We start from the raw sequence: 27,623 nt of genomic DNA on the forward strand, positions 1-27,623 counted from the left end.
ATGGGTGGTGATAATAGTTGCACAACACTGTGCAGGTACTTTGTGCCTCAGAACTGTATACTTAAAATGGTAAATTTTATGATATCTATTTTAGGACCATAAACAGAAAAAGCTCCTGTATTTTGAGTGTCTAGTGCCTACTAAGCTACTTGCCTAAACTTAATTGACCATTCTTATGTTGAATTACAAATAATGAACCCCGCTTTTCCCAAAACCTTATGTTTCTGTACTTCTCTATAGTTAAGTAAATGTTTTCGTATCTAATTCAGAACATCTTTGAGAAGTAGGTAGACAGAAATAGATAAGGAAACAGATTCTAAGAGACTTGGTACTGGTAGGTCAGAGCCTAGTTCAGCATGGTCCAGTTCCAGAGCTTCCAAAGCCATAAATGAGGGGGTTTAAAACTTAAAAGTGGGGGGTTTTCTCTGAAGCAATATAGTTCCCTCAGCAGAGTGTCCATCCCTTTATTAGAGCTCAGAGGCAGAACAGTTGAGATCTACAGTCCTAACTTGCACAATCTGCCTGGTTTGTATCCAGATCTTCAGCAGAGCATTTGGACAAAGTAAGGAGACTGATCACACCTTCTGTAGTTGGATTGATTGAATTCTATATGCCCATCTCTCTCTCTCTTTTTTTAACCTGTGAAGGGCATTAGTTTTTCAAATATGCATAATATAATAGGATCAAAAGTAAATAAGGAGATTCACAATGAAGGGGAAAATAAGGAAAGCAGAGTAAATGAAGCCAAGGTAAATTTAGTACCAGAAATTCCTACTTTTGTTAAGATTCAGTAGCAAATTCATCTCTGAGCTTCCTAGTGGCCAGAGCAAGGTCTGGTTCAAGGTTCAGAGTATCTGTCATTCACTCATTTATTCTTTCAACTGATAGTTTATTCTCAGAAGACACACATGTATCTCTGCCTCTAATATCTAAAGAAAATAGAGCTCTTCTTAAACAATAGATGATGTTAGCGGTTGCCACAATAAACTTTAGTAGGCTCTTTGTCTGGTTTATTTCTAGTTAAGGTGTACCTGGCACCAGTAATTGGCTCAGACTGAATACTTACTATGGACTTGATAAACAAATAAGAAATGATTGCTTTTTTAAGGATCTCATGTAAAACTTGGACAATGGATAGTCATTTTGATGTTCAGCAAATACTGGATACCTGAGGTATATACTTGGCTCCTGTGCTGGCTCTTTGGAAAATAAAGACATGAATAAATTATGGTTTTATCCTCAAGGAGTATTTTTAAAAAGCTGATGATACAAAGTACTGTGAAGATATAAAATGCTTTGTGTGGACTGTGGGTGCTCAGAGGAAAGAGTTCATCACAGGCCAGGCTGTTCAGTTTCCCCACTGGTAAAAACGAAATAATAGTACCTACTTCACAGGGTTGTTGTGAAAATTAAAAGGAGTTAACATAAAGCCCTAAGAAATATTCCTGGCTCATAGGAAGCATTCCGTAAATTTTAGCTAATAATATATTTAGGGAAGACATCCAGGAGAAGGGGGTACATGGATTTAGGTTCTTTAGATCCCTGTGCTTGTCTCTACCAAAGCACGTGGGTGTCCTTATCTGACTCTTTATGTTTCCCTTCTCTGCTAGCTCCGAGGTCCTTCAGGGCATGTATCATAATAGTGTTGGTTGAGCCTGGTATAGTATAAATACCCATTGAAGGTTTGTTTACAGAAGGAAGAAAGCAAGCAAGCATATTGGGAGCCAAGCAGGCTTGCTCCTTAAGCAACTGAGAATATTCTAAAGACATGCTTTCTAGGAGCCCTACTTGGCTTTGAATTATACCTGACAGCATATTCTGTTGTCCTGTTATTCTTCCTCCATGTTCCTTCATTACTGCCCTTGTTCGACTACTGCTGACTTCTAAGCAAATGAACTAATGGTTGGTGGGTAGTTCACAGCAGTTGTCATCTCAGATCATATTGATTCCCAGTTGTTCATTGGATGTCTTTGTCTCTCCTTGTTCAAAATGAAAGCCCTCTAGGTGCACCTGGGTGGCTTGGGTGGTTACAAGTCACGATCCCAGGGTCCTGCGATTGAGCCCCGTGTTGGGGGGGGGGGCGGTTCCTGCTCAGCAGGAAGTCCGCTTTTACCTCTCCTTCTCCCTTTGCCTCTCCCCCGCCACCACTTCTCATGCTCTTTCTCTCTCACAGATAAATAAAATCTTAAAAAAAAAAAAAGGGGGGGGGCACCTGGGTGGCTCAGTGGGTTAAGCCGCTGCCTTCGGCTCAGGTCATGATCTCAGGGTCCTGGGATCGAGTCCCGCATCGGGCTCTCTGCTCAGCAGGGAGCCTGCTTCCTCCTCTCTCTCTGCCTGCCTCTCTGCCTACTTGTGATCTCTCTCTGTCAAATAAATAAATAAAATCTTAAAAAAAAAAAAAAAGAATGCCATTTTCCAGTACTTACCTGGAAACCCCTTACTTTCCCCTCATTGAGCCCTGCATACAGAAAGTTTCTAAATCCTATCAGTTATGATTCAAAATAATTCCCCTGTTCGTTCTTTCTTTTCTATTTCCATTCTTCCTTTCTAGTGGAAACCTTGTTTCTTTTCTGCCAGTTCATCCTCCATTTTTTCATGAAATATGTCACTTTGTTACTTTAGTCTTTTTGTGGCTCCCTATCCATCTTCACAGCAGTTCTTTAGATTAAATGGTTGTATTTCCATGTTATAGATGAGGAGATAATTGCCTTCCTGTAGCAAATAGCCTCAAGATGAATTTAATATTCCTCTTAGTCTTTTGAGGCTCTCTAATTACCCTTTTAAAACCTGAGACCCAGGAAAAGGACAGTCCAAAGTCCTGGGTGTCTTATAGACATTGTGGGTCCAAGCCATTGAAAACTGCAAGTGATGAGGATGTTTCCCTAGATGCAGTGAAGATAAAGTCACCATTCCTTGAGTATTTACATATTCTCTGGCAAAACATTTATTGGCTCATTTTGTCCTCCCTAAAATCCTAGGATGTAATTAACACTAGTATTTCTACTCTACGCAAGAGGAAACTGAAATTAAGTTTGCCATCCAAGGCTTCACAGGTGCCATGACTTAAAAACCTATGTTCTTGGAGCACCTGGGTGGCTCAGTGGGTTGAGCCTCTGCCTTCAGCTCAGGCCATGATCTCAGGGTCCTGGGATTGAGCCCCGCATCAGGCTCTCTGCTCAGCACGGAGCCTGCTTCCCCTTCTCTCTGCCTGCCTGTGATCTCTCTCTGTCAAATAAATAAATAAAATCTTAAAACAACAACAACAACAAAAGAAACCTATGTTCTTAATCATTATGTGACGTTTCCAAGGTAACATTTTATACATGTTGCTTCCGTAGGAAAGATGAGAACTTTATGTGCTATAAACTTGCTTTTGAGAATTGTTGATCTGATGGGCTTCATGGATTTGCTGCAGAAAACTAACATACTCTGGTAGAGTACTTTGAATAGGTTCTTCAGTGAATACCTTTATTTCTTTATATTTCCATAGTATCCTATGTGTCATGACACATCAATCCAAAATGCCACCTAAGACTTATGACCAGTAAAAGGGGAAGAGGAGCTTTACTGGGACTGTGTTTTCATACAGCTAACTTGTTTATTTGTTTGTCTTCCTGTCTAATTGTCTGTTCTTCTGTCCATCCAGAAAATGATTCAGTCTAAAGTTAGAGATCTGGGTTTTGTTAAGAACCCAGTCTGTGACCCTGATTTGCCATGTATTTCTGGGGTGGTTCATTCCCTTCTCTGTGCCTCAGCTCTTTTCTTCTACAAAAAAAGTAAATAAAGGGGGTGCCTGGGTGGCTCGGTAGGTTAAGCCTTTGCCTTCAGCTTGGATCATGATCTCAGGGTTCTGGCATCAAGCCCCATATCAGGCTCTCTGCTCGGTGGAGAGCCTGCTTCCTCCTCTCTCTCTGCCTGCCTCTCTGTCTACTTGTGGTCTCTCTCTCTCTCCATCAAATAAATATATAAAATCTAAAAATAAAATAAAATAAAATAAAGGTATTAGATGGCATGAATGTAGACCTCTTCCATCCAGCTCTCTGCAGCTGGATGTGATAGGCAATATGGTAGTTGTACTTTTGAAAAGTAACACTGATACTTTTATACTAAATTACAGGCCTTTTCTCAGAAGATAAAATCTGATGCATATATATATATATATATTTGCATTGCAAATCTAGTCTCTTGTAAGTAACCATTAAAGAGGGGCTCTGAGGATGCTGGTTTTTAGCTTCTCCAGAAATGCCTGATGACTATTTCTTGTAGCTGGGAATGTTATATAGCAAGTCTGCATGTAGCAATCATTTCTAGCAAATTATAACTTTGCTTCAGAGGTGTGTGATAATTTAAGGTCATTGTATTATGTGGTTATGAAACGGTGGTAGGCAATCAATTTGTTCAGCAAATAGTTTCCAAGCACATACTGTGTGCCTGACTTTGTATTATGTAGTAGGAATGAAACTCTGACAAGACTAATCTCTTTCATGGGCTTGGCAGGAGTTGGGAGTGTGATATAATTATGTTAGAGTGTGATAAATACTATAGAAGCTTCCCAATGAAGGTAGCATCTAATAGAGCCCTGAAAAGAAGAGTAGGAATGATCCAGATTAAGATAGGGTAGATTAGGGAGAACCCCTGAATGATGGAGAAGGGTGGTGTTTCAGGTACGGAGAACAACATGTGGAAAGATTCAGGGGCAAGACAGTATGGCATGTTCAGGGGAACGCAAAGAAGATAAAATCTGCTGTATTATAAAGCCTGAGGGCAGGAAAAAGCTATTTTGAAATTACAGCCATTTTAGATATCACATCTGGATTGTGAAATAGCATGATGTCATTGAAAGGACTGTACTTGGGATCTGAAGACCCTGATTTTAGTCCCTGGCTTTCCACTGGCTATCTATGGGATCTTGAACAAATTATTTAACTTCTCTGATTCTGTTTATCTGCAAAATGGTAACTGTTAACTCTTGTACCATCATTTTAAGCTATAAAACTGCTACACTATAAAAGTTTTTTTTTCCTCTCTCTCAAAGATTTTATTTATTTATTTGGGGACAGAGATCACAAGTAGGCAGAGAGGCAGGCAGAGAGAGAGAGAGGAAGGGAAGCAGGCTCACTGCGGAGCAGAGAGGATGTGGGGCTCCATCCCAGGACCCCGGGATCATGACCTGAGCCAAAAGCAGAGGTTTTAACCCACTGAGCCGCCCAGGCGTCCCTGAAAGCTTTTTTTAATCCTTGCTCTGTTTTAAATGCTTTGTGTCAATATAGCACTTTTATTACGGTAATTCTTATATACAACTGTTTCCCCATTAAGAACAGCTCTTTTAAGAGCAGAGAATGACGCAAGGTGAGTCCCAAGTACTTGTGAGATTTAATGAATAATTGGATTCTATTTTAAGGGAAATTCCCTGTGAAATTTGTTTGCTTTTAAAAAAGAAACCCTTGAGAAGAAATTTTGTATTATTTGTAAGCATTTGACTTGAGAGACAATTTTGTTGTGTTTTTGATTAGCAAAAAAGCCATTTTCTGAAAGCTATTTCAAATGGGCTGAATGCTCTAGTGGTTAGAATGTGTCATTTTGCAGATGAGCATATCATTTACAGGCAGGCACAAGAGGTGGTTATTGAGGTTTTGCATGAAACGATCTTTTTGTTAACTGTGGAAACCTTTTTGATATTGAGATCCTGTTGGCAGATCCTAGAAATCAGAGTTCTCCTCCATTTCACCTTTAAATTGAAACATTTTCTGAGATGAGATGATATATACAGAGCTGTAAAATATGGAAATCTGATGTGCAGTTTGATTACATTTGGCAGACAGTATAAAGAAGTAGACAGCTGCTATTAAAAACTGGCCTTCCTTGTGTACCATCATAGTGATAGAATTAAGGAAAAAAACCCACTAAAACTGATTTTTCTTAAATTTGTTAGGTAAGAATAAAAGGTTTCTTTTTATTTACCCATTAATTCATTCATCTTGACTAGTCAACAAATACTTAGCACTCTGCTTTATACCAGGACCTTTCCTAGAAATTTAGTAGTGAATAAAACAGATATGGTCCTTTGACCTCATGGTGCTTCAGATGTAGCAGGAAGAAAAGAATTGGGCAAGCAAATTACAGCTGGAGTGAGTATTTATAATAGAGAAGTCCAGAGAGCTCTGGGATCATAAAATGCCCTGTAGCCATGTCTAACCTGGTTTACTGAGATTCTTCATAGGAACTGTGTGGACAGTTGAGAAATGGGTCCAGAATGATAATATCCCTGCCATGTTTTCCCTCAGATTCTATGCTCCAACCTTTCAGAACTGCTCAGCATTCTCTGTGCCTTGCTTTTTCATGACATAGCCTCATGAATGCCTTTTCCTTTCCCTTCTCCTTCTGTAGACTTCCTGTCATCCTTCAAAACAGATCAAATAGCACATTCTTTAGAAATCTTCAGTATCTCTCCCCCAATTAAATAGGATGAGGTTTGGCTATGACATTCTGAAATAACAGTGGTTTGGAAAATCAGGGTTTTATTTTCTCATATAAAAGAACTACAGAGGTAGGTAGTCCAGGCCTAACCTGGTTGTTCCATGAAATCATCAAGAATCTGGGGTCTTTCTACCATCTTAGATTTGAGACTTCCATTCACAAGGTTACTTCATGTGAAAGAAAGCTGATGAGATCCAATCATCATGTCCTAATTCTATTAGCAATAATTGCACCTCAGATAAACCTCATTGGCTGAGATGCTGCCACTGTGCAAAGCTATCATGTCCTAATTCTAGATAGCAAGAAGGAAAGGGGAGAAACAGGGCATCTCTGCCAGATAACACTGTTCCTTTTAAGTAGCCTTTAACAGACGTCCTACACAATATTTCAGTGATATCTTACTGAGCAGGACTAATCACATAACCACACTTTATACAAGATGGGCTGGGAATTAGAATCCTTTAACTGAGTGTTTTGCCACCTAATGGTAGTCATACTCTTCCTTCCTCTACCACCACCCTTTAGTTAATTGTTCTTTAAATTTTCAGCACTCAGTATAATAACAGTACTATATTGCTGTTGTCAATTTCCGTGTCTCTTTCTTTCTCTTATAAATACCACAGGGGTAGAAATTGTGTCCTTTTATCTTTGAATTTGTAATACTTTGCACAAAGCCTGGCACAGGAGGAATCTTCATGTATATAAAATGAAGGTTTTGAACTAAATGACAACTTTTAGTTTATAAAAGATCTGTAATTATTTCTTGAATTACCAGTTTATATTTTTAAACAGCTTTACTGAAGTATAATTTACATATGATAAATTTCACCCTTAAATTAAGTCTGCAAATTCAATGTGTTTTAGTAAATTACAGAGTTGTGCAACTATCACCAAAATCCAGGTAAAGACCATTTTTATTACCACAAGGAGATCTCTTGCTTCCAAGTGCTATCAGTCCCCATTCCTACTCCAACTCCCAGGTGACCAAATATTTACTGTCTGCCTCTGTAATTTTGCTTTTTCTGAACATTTCATATAAATAGACTCATACAGTATATGGTCTTTTGCTCTTGCTGCTTTTACTTGGCATAGTATTTTCAAGGTTAATTCATGTTGTGATATGTATCATTGGTTTGTTCCTTTTTATTGCTGATATTGTTGAAATTTTTATTAAATTTTATAAGTTACTTTGTTTTGCATTTAAATATATCTTATTACAAATTATTGTATTTATTATAATCTACATGCAGTCTACTTCAGATTCAAGCTTAAATTAATTTCAGTAAGATACAGAAAGTTTGGGGCGCTTTGGGTGGCTCAGTCATTGTGTCTGCCTTTGGCTCGGGTCATGATCCCAGGGTCCTGGGATCGAGGCCGCATCAGGCTCCCTGCTGGGCGGGGAGTCTGCTTCTCCCTCTCCCACTCCCCTTGCTTGTATTCCCTTTCTCGCTGTCTCTCTTTGTCAAATAAATAAATGAAGTCTTTAAAAAAAAAAATACAGAAAGTTTGTTCCAATTAACTCCATTCCCCCTTTCCTGTACTTGGGCTCTTGTTTTTTTTATTTTTTTTTTATTTTTAAGATTTTACTTATTAATTTGGAGAGGGAGAGAGAAGGGGTAGGGGGAGAGAGAGAGGGAGAGGGAATCTAGGGCAGACTCCATACTGAGCATGGACCAGACATGGGACTCTATCCCACAACCCTGAGATCATGGCATGAGCCAAAACCATAAGTTGGACACTTAGCCGACTGAGTCATCCAGGCATCCCTGGACTCTTGTTTTTATATAAATTAAATGTTTATGTATTATAGGACCAACAATATGTTTTAGAGTTATTTTATATAGCTGTCTTTTAAAACTATTAAGAGAAAAATATTTATACTTTTATATTCACCTACGTAATCACCTTTATTGGTGCTCTTTATTTCTTCATGAGGATTTGAATTACTCTCTGGTACCATTTCCTTTCAACCTGATAGCTTTAAGTATTTCCCTCCCCAACCCCAGTATTTCATTAGTATTTTTTGAAAGGTGGGTATTACCACTGAAATATCTCAGTCATTACTGATGTGAGAATGCCTTTATTTTTGCCTTCAGTTTTGAATGATAACTTTGCTGAGGTTATAAATTTTTTTAATGAAGATATTTTATTTTTATTTATTTTTTTAGTAAAGTTTACACACAGTGTTATATTCGTTTTAAGTGTACAGCTTAGTGATGTGTTAAGTTTATACATTATGCTGTGTTTAAAGTATAGCTACCGTCTGTCCAGTTACATTGCTATAACTTACTCATTCCATAACTGGAGGCCTGTATCTCCCTCTGCTCTTCACTTTTGTCCCAACCCCCACCCCCCCCTCTGGCAACCGATCAGTTTGTTCTCTGAATTTATAGTTCTGATTCTGCTTTTTGTTTATTCATTTTTTATAGATTCCATTTATGAATGGAATTAAATGGTATTTGTCTCTCTCATTCTTACTTATTTCACTTAGCATAATACCCTCCAGGTGTATCCTTGTTGTCTCAAATGGTGTGGTGTCATCTTTTATTATGGCTGTTAAATGTTCCATTGTTTATATTCCATTGTTTATATGTATATATATTTTCCTTGTGCATTTGTCTCTTGAAGGACACTTAGGTTGCTTCCATGTCTTGGCTATTGTAAATAATGCTGCAGTAAGCATAGGGGTGCATGTGTCTTTTTGAGTTCGTGTACTCATTTTTTCTGGGTAAATACCCAGTAGTGGAATTATTGGATCAGGTGGTATTTCTGGTTTAATTTTTTGAGGAACCTCCAATACTGTTTTTCATGGAGGCTGTACCAATTTACATTTCCACCAGCAGTGCACAGGGCTTCCTTTTCCTCCATGTACTTACTTTGTTGTTTCTTATCTTCTTGATTTTAGTTATTCTAACAGGCATGAGATAATATCTCATTGTGTTTTTGATTCACATTTCCCTGATAATGAGTGATATTGAGCATCTTTTCATGTCTGTTGGTCATCTGTATGTCTTCTTCGGAAAAATGTCTGTTGAGCGCCTCTGCCCTTTTTAAAATCAGTTTTTGTGGTGGTGATGGTGGTTTTTGGGGGTTGTTTTTGTTTTGATGTTGAGTTATGTAAGTTCTTTATATATTTTGGATATCAGCCCCTTATCAGATGTATTATTTGCAAGTATCTACTCCCATTCAGTAGGTTGTCTTTTTGTTTTGTTGATGACTGCCTTCACTGTGCAAAAGCTTTTTATTTTGATGTAGTCCCAGTATTTTTGCTTTTGTTTCCTTTGCCTTAGGAGACACATCTAGAAAAATATAGCTATGGCTGATGTTAGAGAAATTGTTGCCTTTGTTCTCTTCTAGGATTTTTATGGTTTCAGGTCTCATGCTTAGGTCTTTATTCCATTTTGAGTTTATTTTTGTGTATAGTATAAGAAAATGGTTGAGTTTCATTCTTTTACATGTAGCTGTCCAGTTTTCCCAGCAGCATTTTTTTAAAATTTTTTATTTATTTATTTGACGGAGAGGCAGTAGGCAGAGGGGCAGACAGAGAGAGAGAGCAGAAGGGAAGCAGGCTCCCCACCAAGCAGAGAGCCTGATGTGGGGCTCAATCCCAAGAACCTGGGATCATGACCTGAGCCAAAAGCAGAGGCTTTAATCCCCTGAGCCACCCAAGCGCCCCACCTAGCAGCATTTATTGAAATGACTTTCTCCCATTGTGTATTCTGGCCTCCTTTGTCATAGATTAATTGACCTTATAAATGTGGGTTTATTTCTGGGGTCTCTATTCTGTTCCATTGCTCTGTGTGTCTGTTTTTCGTGCTAATACCATACTGTTTTGATTACTAAAGCTTTGTATATGTCTTGAAATCTGGAATTGTGATACCTCCAGCTTTGTTCTTTCTTGGGATTGCTTTGGCTGTGCAGGGTCTTCTGTCATTCCACAGGGATTATAAATCTTGGTTAAGATGTTTGCTTTTTTTCTTTTGGCACATTTTATATATCATTCCTCTGCCTCTAGCTTCCCATTATTTCTGATGAGAAGTGAGCTGTTAATCCTGTTGTTCCCTTTTATCTGATAAATTGTTTTCTCTTGCTACTTTCAGAAACTTCTGTTTGTTTTTCTGCAGTTTTTACTATGATGTGTACAGGTATGGATGTTTTTTGTTTAGCCAATTTGGGGTTCATTATTTAGATATGTAGTTTAATGTTTGTTTTTAAAATCAAATTTGGGAAGCATTTGGTCATTATATCCTCAAATATTTTTTCTGCTCATGTTTTTCTTTCCTCTTTCTGGAACTCCCATTACTTGTCTGTTGGTTTGAGTTTCCTACAGGTTACTCTATTTCCTTTTTGTTTTTCAGATTGCATAATCTATATTGATCTGTCTTTGAGTTGGATGATTTTTTTTCCTTCTGCCAGCTCAGATTTGTTGTTGAGTCCCCCTTGAATATTTCATTTCAGAATACAATTTCCATTTTTTAAAAATAATTTCTGTATATTGATATTCTCTATTTGAATTATCATCATTCTTCCATTTAATTCTTTAAATATGGTTTCCTTTGGTTCTTTTTCACACTATTTATAATACCCATTTCAAAATATTTCTCTGCTGATCCCAACATCTGGGTCCCCTTGAATTAGTATTCATAATCATCTTTTTTTTTTCCCCTTGGTAAATGGGCACTCTTCACTGTTTCTTTGGATGATTCATGATTTTTTTGTTTGTTGAAAACTACATGTTGTATTTATTTTTAATTTATTTATTTTTAGTAACATATAATGTATTATCTGTTTCAGGCATACAGGTCTGTAATTCATCAGTCTTACATGATTCACAGCACTCACCAAAGCACATACCCTCCTCAATGTCCATGGTCCAGCCACCCCACCCCTTCTACTGCCCTCCCCTCCAGCAACCTTCATTTTGTTTCCTGAGATCAAGTTTCTTATGGTTTGTCTCCCTCTCCGGTTTCATCTTGTTTCATTTTTCCTTCCCTTCCTCTGTGATCCTCTTTCTAGTTTCTCAAATTCGATGTGTCAATTAGATCATATGATAATTGTCTTCTTCTGACTTACTTCCCTTAGCATAATAACCTCTAGTTCTGCCCACGTTGTTGCAAATGGCAAGATTTCAAATTTTTGTTGACTGCATAATATTCGTTTGTGTGTGTGTGTGTGTACCACATCTTCATTATCCATTCATCTGTTCACAGACGTCTAGGCTCTTTCCATAGTTTGGCTGTTGTGGACGTTGCTGCTATAAACATTGGGGTGCACGTGCCCCTTTTGATCACTACATTTGTATCTTTGAGGTAAACACCCAGTAGTGCAATTGCTGGGTTGTAGGGTAGCTCTATTTTCAACTTTTTGAGGAACCTCCACTCTGTTTTCCAGAGTGGCGGCACCAGCTTGCATTCCTACCAGCAGTCCAGGAGGATTCCCCTTTGTCTGCATCCTCTCCAACATCTGTCATTTCCTGACTTGTCAATTTAAGCCATTCTGACTGGCGTGAGGTGGTATCTCACTGTGGTTTTGACTTTTTCCCTGATGCCAAGTGATGTTGAGCATTTTTTCTTGTGTCTGTTGGTCATTTGGATGTCGTCTTTGCTGAAATGTCTGTTGATGTCTTCTGCCCATATCTCGATTATTTGTTCTTTGGGTGTTGAGTTTGATAAGTTCTTTATAGATTTTGGATACTAGCCCATTATCTGATAAGTCATTTGCAAATATCTTCTCCCTTTCTGTCAGCTGTCTTGGTTTTGTTGACTGTCTCCTTTGCTGTGCAAAAGCTTTTGATCTTGATGAAGTCCCAATAGTTCATTTTTGCCCTTACTTCCCTTGCTTTTGGGAGTATTTCTAGGAAGAAGTAGCTGTGGCTGAGGTCAAAGAGGTTACTGCCTGTGTTCTCCTCAAAGATTTTGATGGATTCCTGTCTCACATTGATGTCTTTCATTCATTTTGAGTCTATCTTTGTGTGTGTTGTAAGGAAGTGGTCCAGTTTCATTCTTCTGCATGTGGCTATCCAGTTTTCCCAACACCATTTGTTGAAGAGACTGTCTTTATTCCACTGGACATTCTTTCCTTCTTTGTCAAAGATTAGTTGACCATAGAGTTGAGGGTCCATCTGGTCTCTCTATTCTGTTCCATTGATCTATGTGTCTGTTTTTGTGCCAGTATCATACTGGCTTGATGATGACAGCTTTGTAATAGAGCTTGAAGTCTAGAATTGTGATGCCACCAACTTTGGTTTTATTTTTCAATATTTCTCTGGCTATTCGGAGTCTTCTGATTCCATACAAATTTTAGGATTATATGTTCCATTTCTTTGAAAAAAATTGATGGTATTTTGATAGGGATTGCATTAAATGTATAGATTGCTTTAGGCAGCATAGACCTTTTTACAATACTTGTTCTTCCAGTCCTTGAGCATGGAATGTTTTCCCATTTCTTTGTGTCTTCCTCAATTTCTTTCATAAGTACTTTATAGTTTTCTGAGTACAGATTGTTTACCTCTTTGGTTAGGTTTATTCCTAGGTATCTTATGGGTTTGGGTACAGTTGTAAATGGGATTAATTCCTTAATTTATTCTGTCTTGCTGTTGGTGTATAGATATGCAACTGATTTCTGTGCATTGATTTTATATCCCTACACTATACTGAATTCCTGTATGAGTTCTAGCATTTTTGGAGTGGAGTCTTTTGGGTTTTCCACATGAAGTATCATATCTGCAAAGACTGTGAGTTGGACTTTTTCTTTGTTGATTCGGTTGCCTTTTCTTTCTTTTTGTTGTCTGATTGCTGAGGCTAGGACTTCTTTTTTTTTTTTTTTTTTTTTTTTTTTTTTTTTTTAAAGATTTTATTTATTTACTTGAGAGAGAGTGAGAGAGAGCATGAACGAGGAGAAGGTCAGAGAGAGAAGCAGACTCCTCATGGAGCTGGGAGCCCGATGTGGGATTCGATCCCGGGACTCCAGGATCATGACCTGAGCCGAAGGCAGTCGTCCAACCAACTGAGCCACCCAGGCGTCCCGAGGCTAGGACTTCTAGTACTGTGTTGAGTAGTAGTGGTGATAGTGAACATCCCTGCCATGTTACTGACCTTCGGGAAAAAGCTCTCAGGTTTTCCCCATTGAGAATGATGTTTGCTGTGGGTTTTTCATAGATGGCTTTGATGATATTGATGTATGTACCCTCTATCCCTATACTGTGAAGAGTTTTGATCAAGAGAGGATGCTTTGGGGGCGCCTGGGTGGCTCAGTTAAGCATCTGCCTTTGCCTCCAGTAACAATCCCAGGGTTCTGGGATCGAGCCCCACGTCAGGCTCTCTGCTCAGCAGGGAGCCTGCTTCCCCCTCCCTCTCTGCCTGCCTCTCTGCTACTTGTGCACTTTCTCTTTGTCAAATAAATAAATAAAATCTTTAAAAAAAAAAAGGATGCTTTGTACTTTGTCAAATGCTTTTTCAGCATCTATTGAGAGTATCATATGGTTCTTATTCTTTCTTTTATTAATGTATTTTATCACATTGATTAATTTGTGGGTGTTGAACCAACCTTGCAACCCAGAGATAAATCCTACTTGGTTGTGGTGAATAATCTTTTAAAGTACTGTTGGATCCTCTTGGCTAGTTTTTTGGTGAGAATCTTTGCATTCAGGTTCATCAGGGTTATTGGTCAGTAATTCTCCTTTTTGATGGGGTCTTTGTCTGGATTTGGGATTGAGATAATGCTGGCCTTATAAAATGAGTTTGGAAGTTTTCCTTCTATTTCTATTTCTTGGAATGGTTTCAGAAGAATAGGTATTAATTCTTCTTTAATGTTTGATAGAAATTCTTCCAACAACTAAGCCACCTAGTTGCCCCTGGTAGGATGCTCTTTAGCCTCCATGTATTTCAATTGTTTCCAACTTTCCTCTTGTGATTGTGCACAAGTTTCAAAGCATTGTGGTCTGAAAATATGCAGGGAATGATCCCAGTCTTTTGATACCAGTTGAGACCTGATTTGTGACCCAGGATGTGATCTATTCTGGAAAATGTTTCATGTGTACTAGAGAAGAATGCATATTTTCTGTTGCTTTGGAATGGAGTGTTCTGAATATATCTGTGAAGTTCATCTGGTCCAGTGTGTCATAAAAATCCCTTATTTCCTTGTTGATCTTTTGCTTAGATGATCTGTCCATTTCAGTGAGGGGAGTGTTAAAGTTCAATGTGTTTCTTTGATTTTATTATTAATTGACTTATATAATTGGGTGTTCCCATGTTAGGGACATAAATATTTACAGTTGTTAGATCTTCTTGTTGGACAGACCCTTTCAGTATGATATAGTGTCCTTCCTAATCTCTTATTGTAGTCTTTGGCTTAAAATCTCATTTGTCTGATATAAGCATCCCCACTCCACTTTTCTTTTGATGTCCATTAGCATGGTAAATTATTTTCCACACCCTCTGTTTAAATCTTGAGGTGTCTTGGGGTACCTGGGGGGTTCAGTGGGTTAAGCCTCTGCCTTCGGCTCAGGTCATGATCCCAGGGTCCTGGGATTGAGGCCCACATCAGGCTCTCTGCTCAGCAGGGAGCCTGCTTCTCCCTCTCTATTGGCCTGGCTTCTCCCTACTTCTGCCTACTTGTGATTTCTCTCTCTGTCAAATAAATAAATAAATAAATAATCTTAAAAAAAAAAATCTTGAGGTGTCTTTGGGTCTAAAATGAGTCTCTTGCAGACAGCATATTGATGGATCTTGTTTTTTTATCCAATCTCATACTCTTTGTCTTTTGATTGGGGGCATTTAGCCCATTTACATTCAGGGTAACTATTGAAAGATATGAATTTAGTGCCATTGTATTTACTGTAAGGTGACTGTTACTGTATACTGTCTCTGTTCCTGTGTGGTCTGTATTACTTTTAGGCTCTCTCTTTGCTTAGAGGACCCCTTTCAGTATTCCTCATAGGTCTGGTTTGGTGATTACAAATTCTTTTAGTTTTTGTTTGTCCTGGAAGCTTTTTATCTCTCTGTATATTTTCAATGACAGCTTAGCTGGATATAGTATTCTTGGCTGCATACTTTTCTTGTTTAGTGCCCTGAATATGTCATGCCACTCCATTCTGGCCTGCCAGGTCTCTGTGGATACGTCTGCTGCCAGTCTAATGTTTCTACCGTTGTAAGCTACAGACTTCTTCCCCTGAGCTGCTTTCAGGATTTTCTGTTTGTCTCTGGGAATTGTAAGTTTTACTGTTAGATGTTGGGGTGTTAACCTATTTTTATTGATTTTGAGGGGGTTCTCTGTGCCTCCTGGATTCTGATGACCATTCCCTTCTCCAAATTAGGGAAGTTTTCCACTTTAATTTGCTGCAGTATACCTTCTCCCCCACTCTCTCTTCCTTCTTCTTCTTCTGGGATCCCAGATATTCTAATATTGTTTTGTCTTATGGTATCACTGATTTCTCAAATTCTCCTTTCACGATCCAGTAGTTTATCTCTCTTTTTCTCAGCTTCTTTATTCTCTTTTTTTCTTAAGATTTTATTTATTTATTTGACACAGAGAGAGAGATCACAAGTAGATTGAGAGGTAGGCGGGGGGGGGGGGTTAGGGGGAGCAGGGGAGCAGTCTCCCTGCTGAGTGGAGAGCCTGATGTGGGTTTTGATCCCAGGACCCTGAGATCATAACCTGAGCTGAAGGCAGAGGCTTAACCCACTGAGCCACTCAGGCACCCCATCAGCTTCTTCAGCTTCTTTATTCTCCATCATTTGGTCTTCTGTATCACTGATTCTTTCTTGTGCCTCATTTATCCTAGCAGTTAGAGTCTCCATTTTTTATTGCACCTTATTAATAGCCTTTTTAATTTCAACTTAAATTTTATTTCTCCAGAAAGGGATTTTCCAGAAAATATCTTTTATGTTTTTTCCCAAGCCCAGCTAGTATCTATAATCATCAATCTGAATTCTAGTTTTGACAACTTAGTAATGTCCACATTAATTAGGTCCCTGGCAATTGGTAATGCTTCTTGTTCTTTTTTTTGAGGTGAGTTTTTCTGTTTTGTCATTTTGTCCAGAGAACAGATGAATGAGAGAACAAAATGCTAAAAGGTTAATAACAACCCCAGAAAAATGTACACTAAAGAATTCAGAAGAGACCTGATACCAGGGGGAAAAGAAAGGAACAAAGAAACAAAAAAGAATATGATCAGGCTGGTGAATAGAACAGAACCACTCACTAGATTCTGGGTGTATTCTGGTCTGTTAGAAGAAACTGCCTCCTAAAATTTTAAAAAAGAGAAACACACACACACACACACACACACACAAATAAGGGTGAATACAATGAAGGGATGAAATATGACTGTAAAAATGAACATTAAGAAATATTTTTTAAAATGAATTGATAAAATAAGAAGTTGGTTGAAAAAAGGAAGAAGAAAAATTTTAAAAAGAGAGATAACCTGATTAGACTGGTGAAGAGAACAAAGCCATATGCTATATTTAGAATATATTTTGGTGTTTTAGAAGAAACTGCATCCCAAAATTTTAAAGGAAGAAAAACATATCTATATACCAAAAATAAGGTTAAATACAATAAAGGGATAGAATATGGCTGTAAAAATGAAAATTAAAAATGTTTAAAAAGGAATTGATAAATTGATTGGGAAAGGAATGAAGAAAAATTTAAAAAATAACAAAGTAGAAGAAAAAAGTAAAAATTAACTTGAAAGACTAAAGAATCATAGGGAAAAAACCATGAATTCTATGTGCTGTATTCCCCTAGTGCTGGAGTTTTGTAGTTCTCATTGATCAGTAAACTTTGTCTTGGCTGGATGTTTTTGTTGATCTTCTGGGGCAAGGGCTTGTTGCAGTGATTCTCAAATGTCTTTGTCCAGGCAGAATTGAACCACTCTTGTCAGGGGCCAGGCTAAGTAATCTGCTCAGGTTTGCTCTTGGTAGCTTTCTTTGCCTGAAAGCTTTCTTTACAACTTTGGAGGACTAGAATGAAAATGGTGGCCTCCCAGTCTCTAGCCTGGAGATGCTGAGAGCTGGGGGCCCCACTACTCAGTTCACCTTCAGAGAGAAGCCGTCAATCACTCCCGTCTCCCTGGTCTCCATCCACACTCTGTGCTCAACCAGCCTGTGACTGTTTTTCTTTTCTTTTCTTTTCTTTTTTAAAGATTTTATTTATTTATTTGACAGAGATCACAAGTAAGCAGAGAGGCAGGCGGAGAGGGGGGGGGGGGCAGGCTCCCTGCTGATGCAGGGCTCGATCCCAGGACCCTGAGATCATGACCTGAGCTGAAGGCAGAGGCTTAATCCGCTGAGCCACCCAGGTGCCCCTGACTGAGTGTTTCTATCTCTGGCACACAGCCCTGTTTGGAGTCTCCAAACCCAGCAGATTCCTGTGGTGCGCTCCCATGCTGCTCCTCCGGGGGAGGAAGGGGAGTCTCCCTGGGTCTGCTGCTCGAAAAGCAGTGGCCCAGATCATGGTTTATGGGAACCCCAAGCTGAGATCCCACTCCTTGGCTCACTCTTTGCAGCTGGCTTCCCTGCTCTGATACCTGGGAGCTCTGTCACGCTCAGGGACCCTCAGTCTTTCTGTGACCCCAAGGGTCTTAGGACCATACTGTCCCAGAGAGGGTTCCCACCGCCCACCCCTACCACTGCTTATCCACTGGAGTGACATCCCTTAGCTGAGCGGACTTCTAAAAGTTCTGATTTTGTGCTCTGCTGCTTTATCACTTGCTTGTAGCTGGCTGATGGTGGCTCCCTCCTCACTGTGATCTAGCTTCCCAAATATCCCCTAGGATTCACTTCTCCACACATCCTACCTTCCACAGAGTGGTCCGGTTTTCTGTTCCTAGAGTTGTTGTTGTTATTTTCTTCAATCTCCTATTGAGTTCGTACGTGTTCAGAATGGTTTGATAACTATTTAGCTGAATTCCTGGGACCAGATGAAATTTAGGTCTCCTGTTTCTCTGCCATCTTGCTAGCACCAATCAAAACTACATGTTTTAGATAATATATTGTGGCAACTCTTAATTCAGATTCTTCTGCCATGGAGGTTGGATATTGTTGCTGGGTGATTTTGTTTATTTAGACTATTCTATAGTGTCTGTCTTTTTGCAGTGTGTGACTACTGATGTCTTTTTTTAATAAAAAAAAACACCATGAATACTTAATGATTTAAACATGAAAGTAGCTTTTTCTGGTCATATTTTTAAAATATTGTTTTAATATTTAAAGCTGGCTTCTTAAAAGTCACCCCTGGGTCAGCATAGATTAGTGGTCAATGATTGGCTTAAACCCTGGGCCAGGGAATCTATCCTTTGCTAATTAATTCATCTGTTTATCATTTGGAGAATGCATTCAGGCTTCAGTCAATTTACAGTTCTGCTCCAACTTTTACTTTCAGTGTGTTCAAGGCCTTACATTCACATAGAGTCAGTAGATAGCTAGGACCCCCTCCAGTTTCTCCTTAGCAATAGTGAAGTCTTACCACGAGGGATCCCGTAGTCAGTCTTATCAAGACTCACTATGGCTTTTTGTTACCTTGTATTCCCTTGTAAATTTGTCATTCGTCTGCTCTGTTAACCTGCTCTGACTAGTATTCTGACCTTAGTCTAGCTACAGTGGTAGCTTTCCTGGATTGTTTACTATTGTTCCCCAGATTGTCCCTCTATTGTTTTTGACAGTGATGCTGGGCGATCTCCAGAGCTGATTTCTATGCTCAGCTTCAGATTAAATCAGCCCATTCTGGCGCCAGTCGTCCTCTTGGCCTGACTGGACCTGCTCTGATGGAATTACTCCCAGGGAGCTAGGGGTTGGGACATAGGGGCAGCCCTAGGATAAAATGCTACAGATTCTCCTTGTTCTTAGTATGGTTCGGTAATTTTTCTTTTTCTTTTCTTTTCTTTATTTTTTTAAAGTAAGCTCCATGCCCAGTGTGGAGCCCATTGTGGGCCTTGAACTCATCACCGTGAGATCAAGACCTGAGTTGAGATCATGAGTCACATGTTTAACCAGCTGAACCACCTAGGCACCCTGGTTCAGTAATTTTTCTCAGACATTTCTCAATTTGATGTATGCCTTTGGTTAATTTTCAGAGGCGCAAATTGGTTGGTTTTGACCATTTTGTACAGTTTTATTGTTGTTTTTTGGGGAGAGGGTTTGCTAAGCAGTTTAAGCATTCCAGAGCTTTAGGAATTCCCCAGATAGACTCTAATCTCCTTTGGGCAGACACCATCTTTCTCTTTTTTGTAGTATCCATCCAATGTGAATTAAACCTTTGAGCTTTCATTTCTTGATCTTAGCCAAAAGGCTGAGAAGCGATGAGCTTTCATTTCTCTGTCAAATGAAATTAATAATCCTTGAGTTGCTTACCTCAAAGGAACAAGTGAAATAGTGGTTAAAAATTTTGTAAGGTATAAACACTTTGTAAGATTCTTTGAAAAATTTAAAGTAGTTCGCAAGCCACAGCACAATTCCTAACAGTGCAACCTGTTGTGCATATACTATTTCAAAGAACTCATCCTGAATACATGGGCTTTTTTTCCCTGGTCATTTTATGCTCATGGGTTTTGCTTTTGGTTTGAAAGAAATAGTTCATGTGTTTTTGGTGGGCAGCAGCAGGCCACTTACAGAACAGTCTGGGAATGAAAGCTAGTTCCACCAGGATGAGAGTTTTTAGGACCTCTGTCTGTTTTCTCTTTCACATGTTGTTCCACTGCCTGGCTTACCACTTCTGGTTCTGCAGTTAGAGAGGTGAGCTATCAATGGAGGCTTCTGTGGACATCAGATTTAAATACTGGAGAAATGTGAAGCCAGGTAGTTCACTGGGATATGCCAAGAAGTGCCAAACACTTTGAAGCTTTTTTCGAAGTTGTTTTTTTGGAGAAGCATGAAGGATGGTTCATCATGCATTCAACTACTATGTATTCAGTGTCCATTATGTGTGAAGTAATGTTCTGGGTACTGTGGATACAAGACAAAGGGAATCCTTGTTCTCGTGGAACAGATGGGGGAGAGAATAAATAAACCAGAAAATATATCAGGTAGTGTTAGGTATCAGTAAGAAAGGTAAAGTAGGATGAGGGGACATGGAATAACAGAACTGTTTTAGGTAGGGTGGTTAAGTTAATAAGGAATTCATTTCAAATAAGGTGAGATTTGAGCAGAGACTTGAATGAAGTGAGGGAATATGCCATTTGGATATCTGAGGGAAGGGTATTCTGGGTGTAGAGAAGAGCAAATGCAAAGATCCTGAGATGTAAGCTTGCATGGTATGTTCAGGAAACAAGGAGGTCGTTGCGATTCAAGTGGAGAAAGCTAAGGGATAGTGGTAGGAGTTGCAGTCAGAGATGTGGGCATGTGAGGTCAGGTCATATAAGGCATTGTAGAGTTTTACAAAGACTTTGGGTGGTTGCTGGCACAATAATTGTAGGTTTGCTGTGGTTCAGCCCCAGGAAGCAACTCCATACTTGGCTCAGGAGAGATAGCTAGGCAGGATGTGCACAGAGGGCACTTTCCTTATTTAAGAAGTGAAATTACATTGGATGGGTAGTATATGGCAGCTGAGATTGTAGAAGTCAGGCAGATAGTTCTTTTATTCTCTTGTAACTGACCATGTGTGCCCAGCAGGGACTCAGCTGATAGATATTAACTGCCTCCATGGTGGGATCTGTCAGGGTTCAAGCATAGCACAAGGGACTCTGAGTTAAAGGAAAGGGTTCAGAGCCTGCCATTCCAGAGGAAAATCTAGTGCTGGGTTTGGGAAACTGGGAAATTCAACTATCTCAGTGGAAATAGCTTGGGCATTGGGATTAGACAGACCTGGCTATGAAACTGACTTTTTCAATTCTTAGTAATGAGACTTTGGGTGGTTCACTTTATTTCTCTGGACTTGTTTATTTAACTATAAATACAGTGAAAATAATACCTGTTTTGCAAGATCACTGTGACCTTTTAAGACTTATAGGGATTTGATAAGGTAGGTCCCTACCATAGTACCTGTCCCATGGTGGATGTTCAATAAATAGTAGCTGTAATAGAGGTAATATTTATAATAGTGGTAATGGTTTACCCCTACAGAATGCTCAGTGTGTATCAACCATTGTAAAGAGAATTCTTAGGTATCTCAAATTTAAGTCCAAATTCAAATTTCTGTTTTTTACTCCAAACATGCTCCTTTCATAGTTCTTATCCCAGTAAGTAGCATTTTTATTTTTATTTTTTTAAAGATTTTATTTATTTATTTGACAGACAGAGATTACAAGGAGGCAGAGAAGGTGGCAGAGAGAGAGAGGAGGAAGCAGGCTCCCCGCTGAGCAGAGAGCCTGATGCGGGGCTCGATCCCAGGACCCGGGGATCATGACCTGAGCTGAAGGCAGAGGCTTTAACCCACTGAGCCACCCAGGCGCCCCTAGTAGCATTTTTATTATTCTAGTTTCTCAAGTTAGCTTTGGAGTCATTTTTAATGTCCTTCTTTTTATACTCATATTCAATCCATTAGTAATTTTTGTCAGCCTAAATCTTCAGAATATATCCAAAATAGGACTCCTTCCCACCCCACTACACCACTGCTGCCACCCTATTTGAAGCCACCATTATCTTTCATCTGGATTATTTCAAACAGCATCCTAACTGATCTCCCTTCTTCTCAAACTCTTGCCTTCCTGCCATCTCAGCTCAACAGTCAAAGTAATCTTAAAATGAAGTCAAATCATGTCCCTTTTTTGCTCAAAATACTCTAGTGGCTTCTTATCTCATTTCCGGTAAAAAACAAAGTCCTTATACTGGCCTGCAAAGCTTGGCATGACTAGACCCTCATTACCTTTCTGGTCTCACTGTCTACTCTTTTCTCTGTTTCACTGCTTTCCAGCTAAACTGGCCTCCATGCTGTTTCTCATACATGGCTCCACTTCAGGGCATTTGTATTTGCTGTTTCCTCTACTTGGACAGTTTCCTCTCAGTTGTATGGTTTGCTTCTTCAACTTATTCATTGCTTAGATGTCACTGAATGACATTTTCCCTAGCTATTTTAAAAATTGCACTCTCTCCCCTTAGCGCATTCTGTCCACCGCCCTCAGTGGATTTCTCTATTGCATTTACCAGTATCTGATATACTATATATTTTACTTTTTAGAAAATTTTGTCTCCTTCACCCACAACTCAAATGCAGGTAGGAATATTGTTCTTGTTCACTGCTGTTCCTCTATCAGTCTTATGTGGGACAAATCGTATTGGGGAAGGAGAGTCATAGGCAATGTCTTCAGACTGTTTGGGCTTCATAATCTCCTTGGAAACATAGATTCCCGAGCCCCATCCCAGAGAGAGCATAGAGAATATTGTATACCATGTGAAGGAGTTTGGATTTTATTCCCAAAGCTTTTGAAGAGGGTAACTCATACAACCTGTGCTTTAATAAAGAATATCAGGATGGTAGACTGGATGAAATTTTGGAAAAAGAACCTCTTGGGACTGTTGTAGTAGTTTAGACAAGAGATTTTAAAACTTAAAACAGACAATAGCAATGAGAAAGGGAGTTGCTGATTGATCACAGCTCAATCAATCACAGCTGATTGATCAGGTGTGAAAGAGTGGGAGGAATTTAGGATTTTATATATATACTAAAAAATATATATATTTATATATAAATATATATTTTAATAATTATATAGGAAAAATATATTATATATCAATATATCAATATATTAATATTATATATAAATACTAAATATATAAATATATTTAATTGTATATAATTAAATATATATATAATCCTAAAATATGAAAGCCTAAACACACACACACACACACACATATATATATGCTTTTCTCTTAGGTGCTAGGTGGATGGATTGTCAGTAACTCTGAGACAGGCAATACAGGATGGAAGAATGGGTCTGGGAAAATATGGCGAGTTTAGTTTTGAGTATAGTGGATTTGGAGAAATGTTCAGGAACTAGGGTGTGTGGGTATGGATGTGTGGTTGAGTGTCATAATAATTATTGTGAGAAAGATGTGGATTTGGAAGTTACTAGGTTTTATGTATCATGAACTAATCTAGGCAACTGCTAATTGATCTTTTACCTCTATTGGTTTGCCTGTTCTGAAAATTTCATATAAGTGGAATTACATAATATGCAGTCTTTTGTGACTGATTTTTTCACTTAATATGTTTTCAAGGTTCATTCATATTGTATATCATATATCACACCTTTCTTTTTATTGCCAAATATTTTGTTGTATCAGTGTACCATACTCTGTTTATCCAATCACCAGTTGAACATTTGTTTCCCTCTTTTGACTGTTATGAATAATGCTGCTATAAACATTCATGTGGACATAACATTTTCATTTCTCTCTCATACCTTGCCCAATCAGCAGCACAAGGTACTTTCTCAGTAGGAGAGTGACCAGATGTTTATAGAGCTAGTTGTACTGCTTAGCACTTCAATAGCCTTGCTTACCCCAGCTTATTTAGCAGAGAACTAGCTGGGCAGAAGAAAGATCCCAGCCACCAAAAGCATACAAGTAGTCTTCTGTGTTGTTGTTGTCACATTACCACGGTCATCATTTACTCCTGCATGCCACCCAACAGTGTGCAATGTATTTTTGACATTCTGACATCTCTTAATTCTCCCAGTACCTTTCGGAGAGTGCTTATATTTAGAGAGAGAGTGTTACTTGACTGTATTCTTGGATGACTGTGGCTGCCAGGGTATTTTCTCCTTAAGATGTGCTGAAATATATTATCTCCTGTAACTTTCATCCTCCACTTTTTCTGGTTTCAGTTTGTCAACTGGTGGTAGTTTAGTTGGTTGCCTTGGGGTGATTTGTGGGGGCTGCCCATTGGGTACATTTCAGGAAGTTCTAGCCTTTGAAATTGGCGACATTTCCCTTTTTGCCTGTTTGACCGTCCTACCTTCATCTCCTTGGGAATCTATTTTTACTCTACCTTTCCTTCCAGAACCCTGGTGAGACTTAATTAATTGCAGAGCAATTGTCATCAAGCCAGCTGTTCACTGCCTATCTTGACATTTGACTTGTTTCCTATCCTGAGGTGCTACAAGAGAAGTTAATGACCTAAAAAATTGCCCATCCATCATGTGAGCCTAGTTAGGAGGGAATTGTTTGATTTTTATGAAGTGTAAATAATGTATTTGTAGAGACAAGTTTTTTAAATGTGTTGTCCTATATATCAGAAATGGTTCCCTAAACAAGATGGGACAAATTGGCTGGCTAATAGAGTTTAATGACAGATTTTTCCATTAATCAGAATGGAGAATGTGCTTCATTAAGGTAATTAACAGAGCACTTGTGCAGGTGATACTTATTGCACACAAATATCCAAGTTTATTTCTTTCCATTGGATAAATTTTGAAAGAGATCTTGGCTGTGTTTCCTTGTTTGCATTAAAAAGATCATTGGCGATAAACTTCTGTTTATTCCAAATCTGCTGGTAACTGGTATCTTGTCCGCTGCAGGTGCAAAGGATTGGTAAGATACTTGCTTCTCTTCCTAATAGTGTGTGTGCTCATTGTTTGGCTCTTGGGTTCCCCTGGTGAGCAGTAGAAGTTCATCTTTTCCTAGCTCCTGGACTAGCATCCTTAGAATTAGGAAGTACCTCAGAGAGTCTAATTGGTTTTACAACAGGACATTGGACTTCGGTGAGGCGAAGTGACTTGGCCAATGCCACACAGTATACTAGTAGCAAAGTCATCTGTGGGATAGTGGGTCTGATTCTGAACTGAAAGGCAAAAGGCCTGTGTTGGCATTAGGCGAGTTGTAGCTCCTCCCCGTATGTTCATCTGTATAGTGAGCAAAGTGTATAGCATAGGGCCAAGTACAAATAAACGGCTTTTTGTTTAGTCCTCTTTCTGCTATACCATGTGTTCTCTGTGAGTATAAACTGAAGATTATAGAGGGGAAGCTGATGTCCGGGAAAATAAGCAGTCAGTAATCAGTGCTATTTTCTTTGTTTCTCTGAAGGTTTCTCAGTCTTCCGCAATGAACCCAGTGTATAGCCCCGTGCAGCCTGGGGCTCCTTACGGCAACCCTAAGAACATGGCCTACACAGGTGAGTGGTGTGAGAATTATTCTTGTTTGGAAAAATGGTGGTTAAGGACATTACAGGTAACTTGCTGAATGACTTTTGGTGTATTTTACCAGAGCCTGTAAAAGCTCTAATAAAGCTTGGCAACTTATAGAAGATAGAAGAGATATGTCTGGGGTCCAGTTGTTACAACTAAGCATTATTGAACTGTCAACTAGGGGAAAGGAAGGGAGGTAACATTTATGTATTGAGTACCTACAATAGGCCTGGCCCTGTGATTACTTTCACGTATGTTTAATTTTAATCTTAAAGCAGCCCTTCATGGTACAGCTTCTTATCACCACTTCACAGTTGAGAAAGCCATCATAGTAAGAGACCATGAAACAAAACCAAAAATAGATATTTGAACCCAGGTCTGCTGATTCTGAAGACTGATCCTTTTCCTAAACTGTATACCAAGCTCTTTCCTACTTTTCTTTGTGTGTGTTGTCCCTCTGTCTGAAGTGCCGTTTTCCCCTTCAGCTTCACCTTATTCTTTAAGAACTCAGCTCTGAACTTAGACAGCATCCTTTCAGGAAGGATTCTCTCCCTTACTTGGTCCTGGGAAAATTTTTTTAACCTTCCAGAGCCTTGGTGCTCCCATTATAAAATGAAGCCAGTAGTATTATCTTCCCTCCCTTCCTCCCTTCCTCCCTCCTTCCATCGCTCTATCCTTCCATTCTTCCTTCCTCCCTCCCTCCCTCTCTTTCTTTCATTCTTTCTCATTCTAAGTTTTTTTTTTAATTGAAGTCTAGTTGACATATAATATTACTTTAGTTTCAGGTGTAAAACATACTGATTCAACAAGTCTGTATGTTGTGTGACATACAGTGTACCTACCATCTGTTACCATATAACACTATTATAATATCACTGACTATCCCTCTGCTGTCCCTTTTATTCATTTTATATCTGGAAGCCTGTGTCTCCCACTCCTCCTGTCCTATTTTGCATCCCCCACCAGACTCCCCTCTGGCAATCATCAGTTGGTCTCTGTATGTACAGGTCTGTTTCTACTTTTTGTTTATTCATTTCTTTTATTTTTTTAGATTCCATATAAAGTGAAAGCATGCGCTATTTATCCTTCTCTGTCTGACTTATTTCACTTACTGTAATATTCTCTGTGTCCATCCGTGTTGTAGCAAATGATAAGATCTTATTCTTTTTTTTTTTAAGATTTTATATTTTTATTTATTTGACACAGAGAGATCACAAGTAGGCAGAGAGATGGGGAGGCAGGCTCCCTGCTGAGCAGAGAGCCCGATGTGGGGCTTGATCCCAGGACCCTGAGATCATGACCTGAGCCAAAGGCAGAGGCTTAACCCACTGAGCCACCCAAGCACCCCACTTTTTTTTTTTAAGTGTTTATTTACTTATGTGACAGAGAGACACACAGCAAGAGAGGGAACACAAAGAGGGGGAGTGGGAAAGGGAGAAGCAGGCTTCCCGCCGAGCAGGGAGCCCGATGCAGGGCTCGATCCCAATCATGACCTGAGCCGAAGGCAGCTGCTTAATGACTGAGCCACCCAGGCACCCCAGTCTTACTCCTTTTAATGACAAGAAATATTCCATTTATACACTCACACACACCCATCTTTTTTATCCATTCATCTGCCAGTGGACATTTGGGTTTCTTCTACAATTTGGCTATTGCAAAAAATGCTGCAGCAAACATAGGGATGCATATATATCTTGTCATATTGGTGTTTTCAATTTCTTTGGGTAAACACACAGTAGTGGAATTACTGGATCATATGGTATTTTTATTTTTAATTTTTTGAGTAATCTCCATACTGTTTTCCACAGTGTCTACCAATTTACATTCTCATCAACAGTGCACAAGGGATCCTTTTTCTCTACATCCTTACCCACACTTGTTGTTTCTTGTTTTTCTTACTTTAGCAGGAAGTGATAATTCATTATGGTTTTGATTTGTATTTCCCTGATGTTGAGTGATGTTGAGCATCTTTCCATGTGTGTGTTTGCTGTTTTTATGTCTTTGGAAAAAATGTCTATTCAGATCTTCTGCCTATTTTTAATTGGATTATTTGATTTTTTGGGTGTTGTTTAAGTTCTGTATA

At 39.0% G+C, this 27,623-nt stretch overlaps 1 protein-coding gene across 6 annotated transcripts in view; it reads left to right on the top strand.

Moving 5' to 3' along the window:
- Positions 1–27,623, top strand: part of FAM168A (family with sequence similarity 168 member A) — a 231,489-nt gene that overhangs the window by 142,361 nt on the left and 61,505 nt on the right. For all 6 annotated transcript variants that reach the window (XM_082749784.1, XM_082749786.1, XM_082749783.1 and 3 more), the window contains exon 2: positions 25,440–25,527. In XM_082749784.1, the coding sequence (XP_082605910.1) occupies positions 25,458–25,527 (70 nt within the window). In that variant the 5' untranslated portion in view covers positions 25,440–25,457. The remainder of the gene's footprint in view (positions 1–25,439; positions 25,528–27,623) is intronic.

The sequence above is a fragment of the Mustela nivalis genome (genome assembly GCF_964662115.1).
Source record: "Mustela nivalis genome assembly, chromosome: 9".
In the NCBI taxonomy this organism is placed as follows: Eukaryota; Metazoa; Chordata; class Mammalia; order Carnivora; family Mustelidae; genus Mustela; species Mustela nivalis.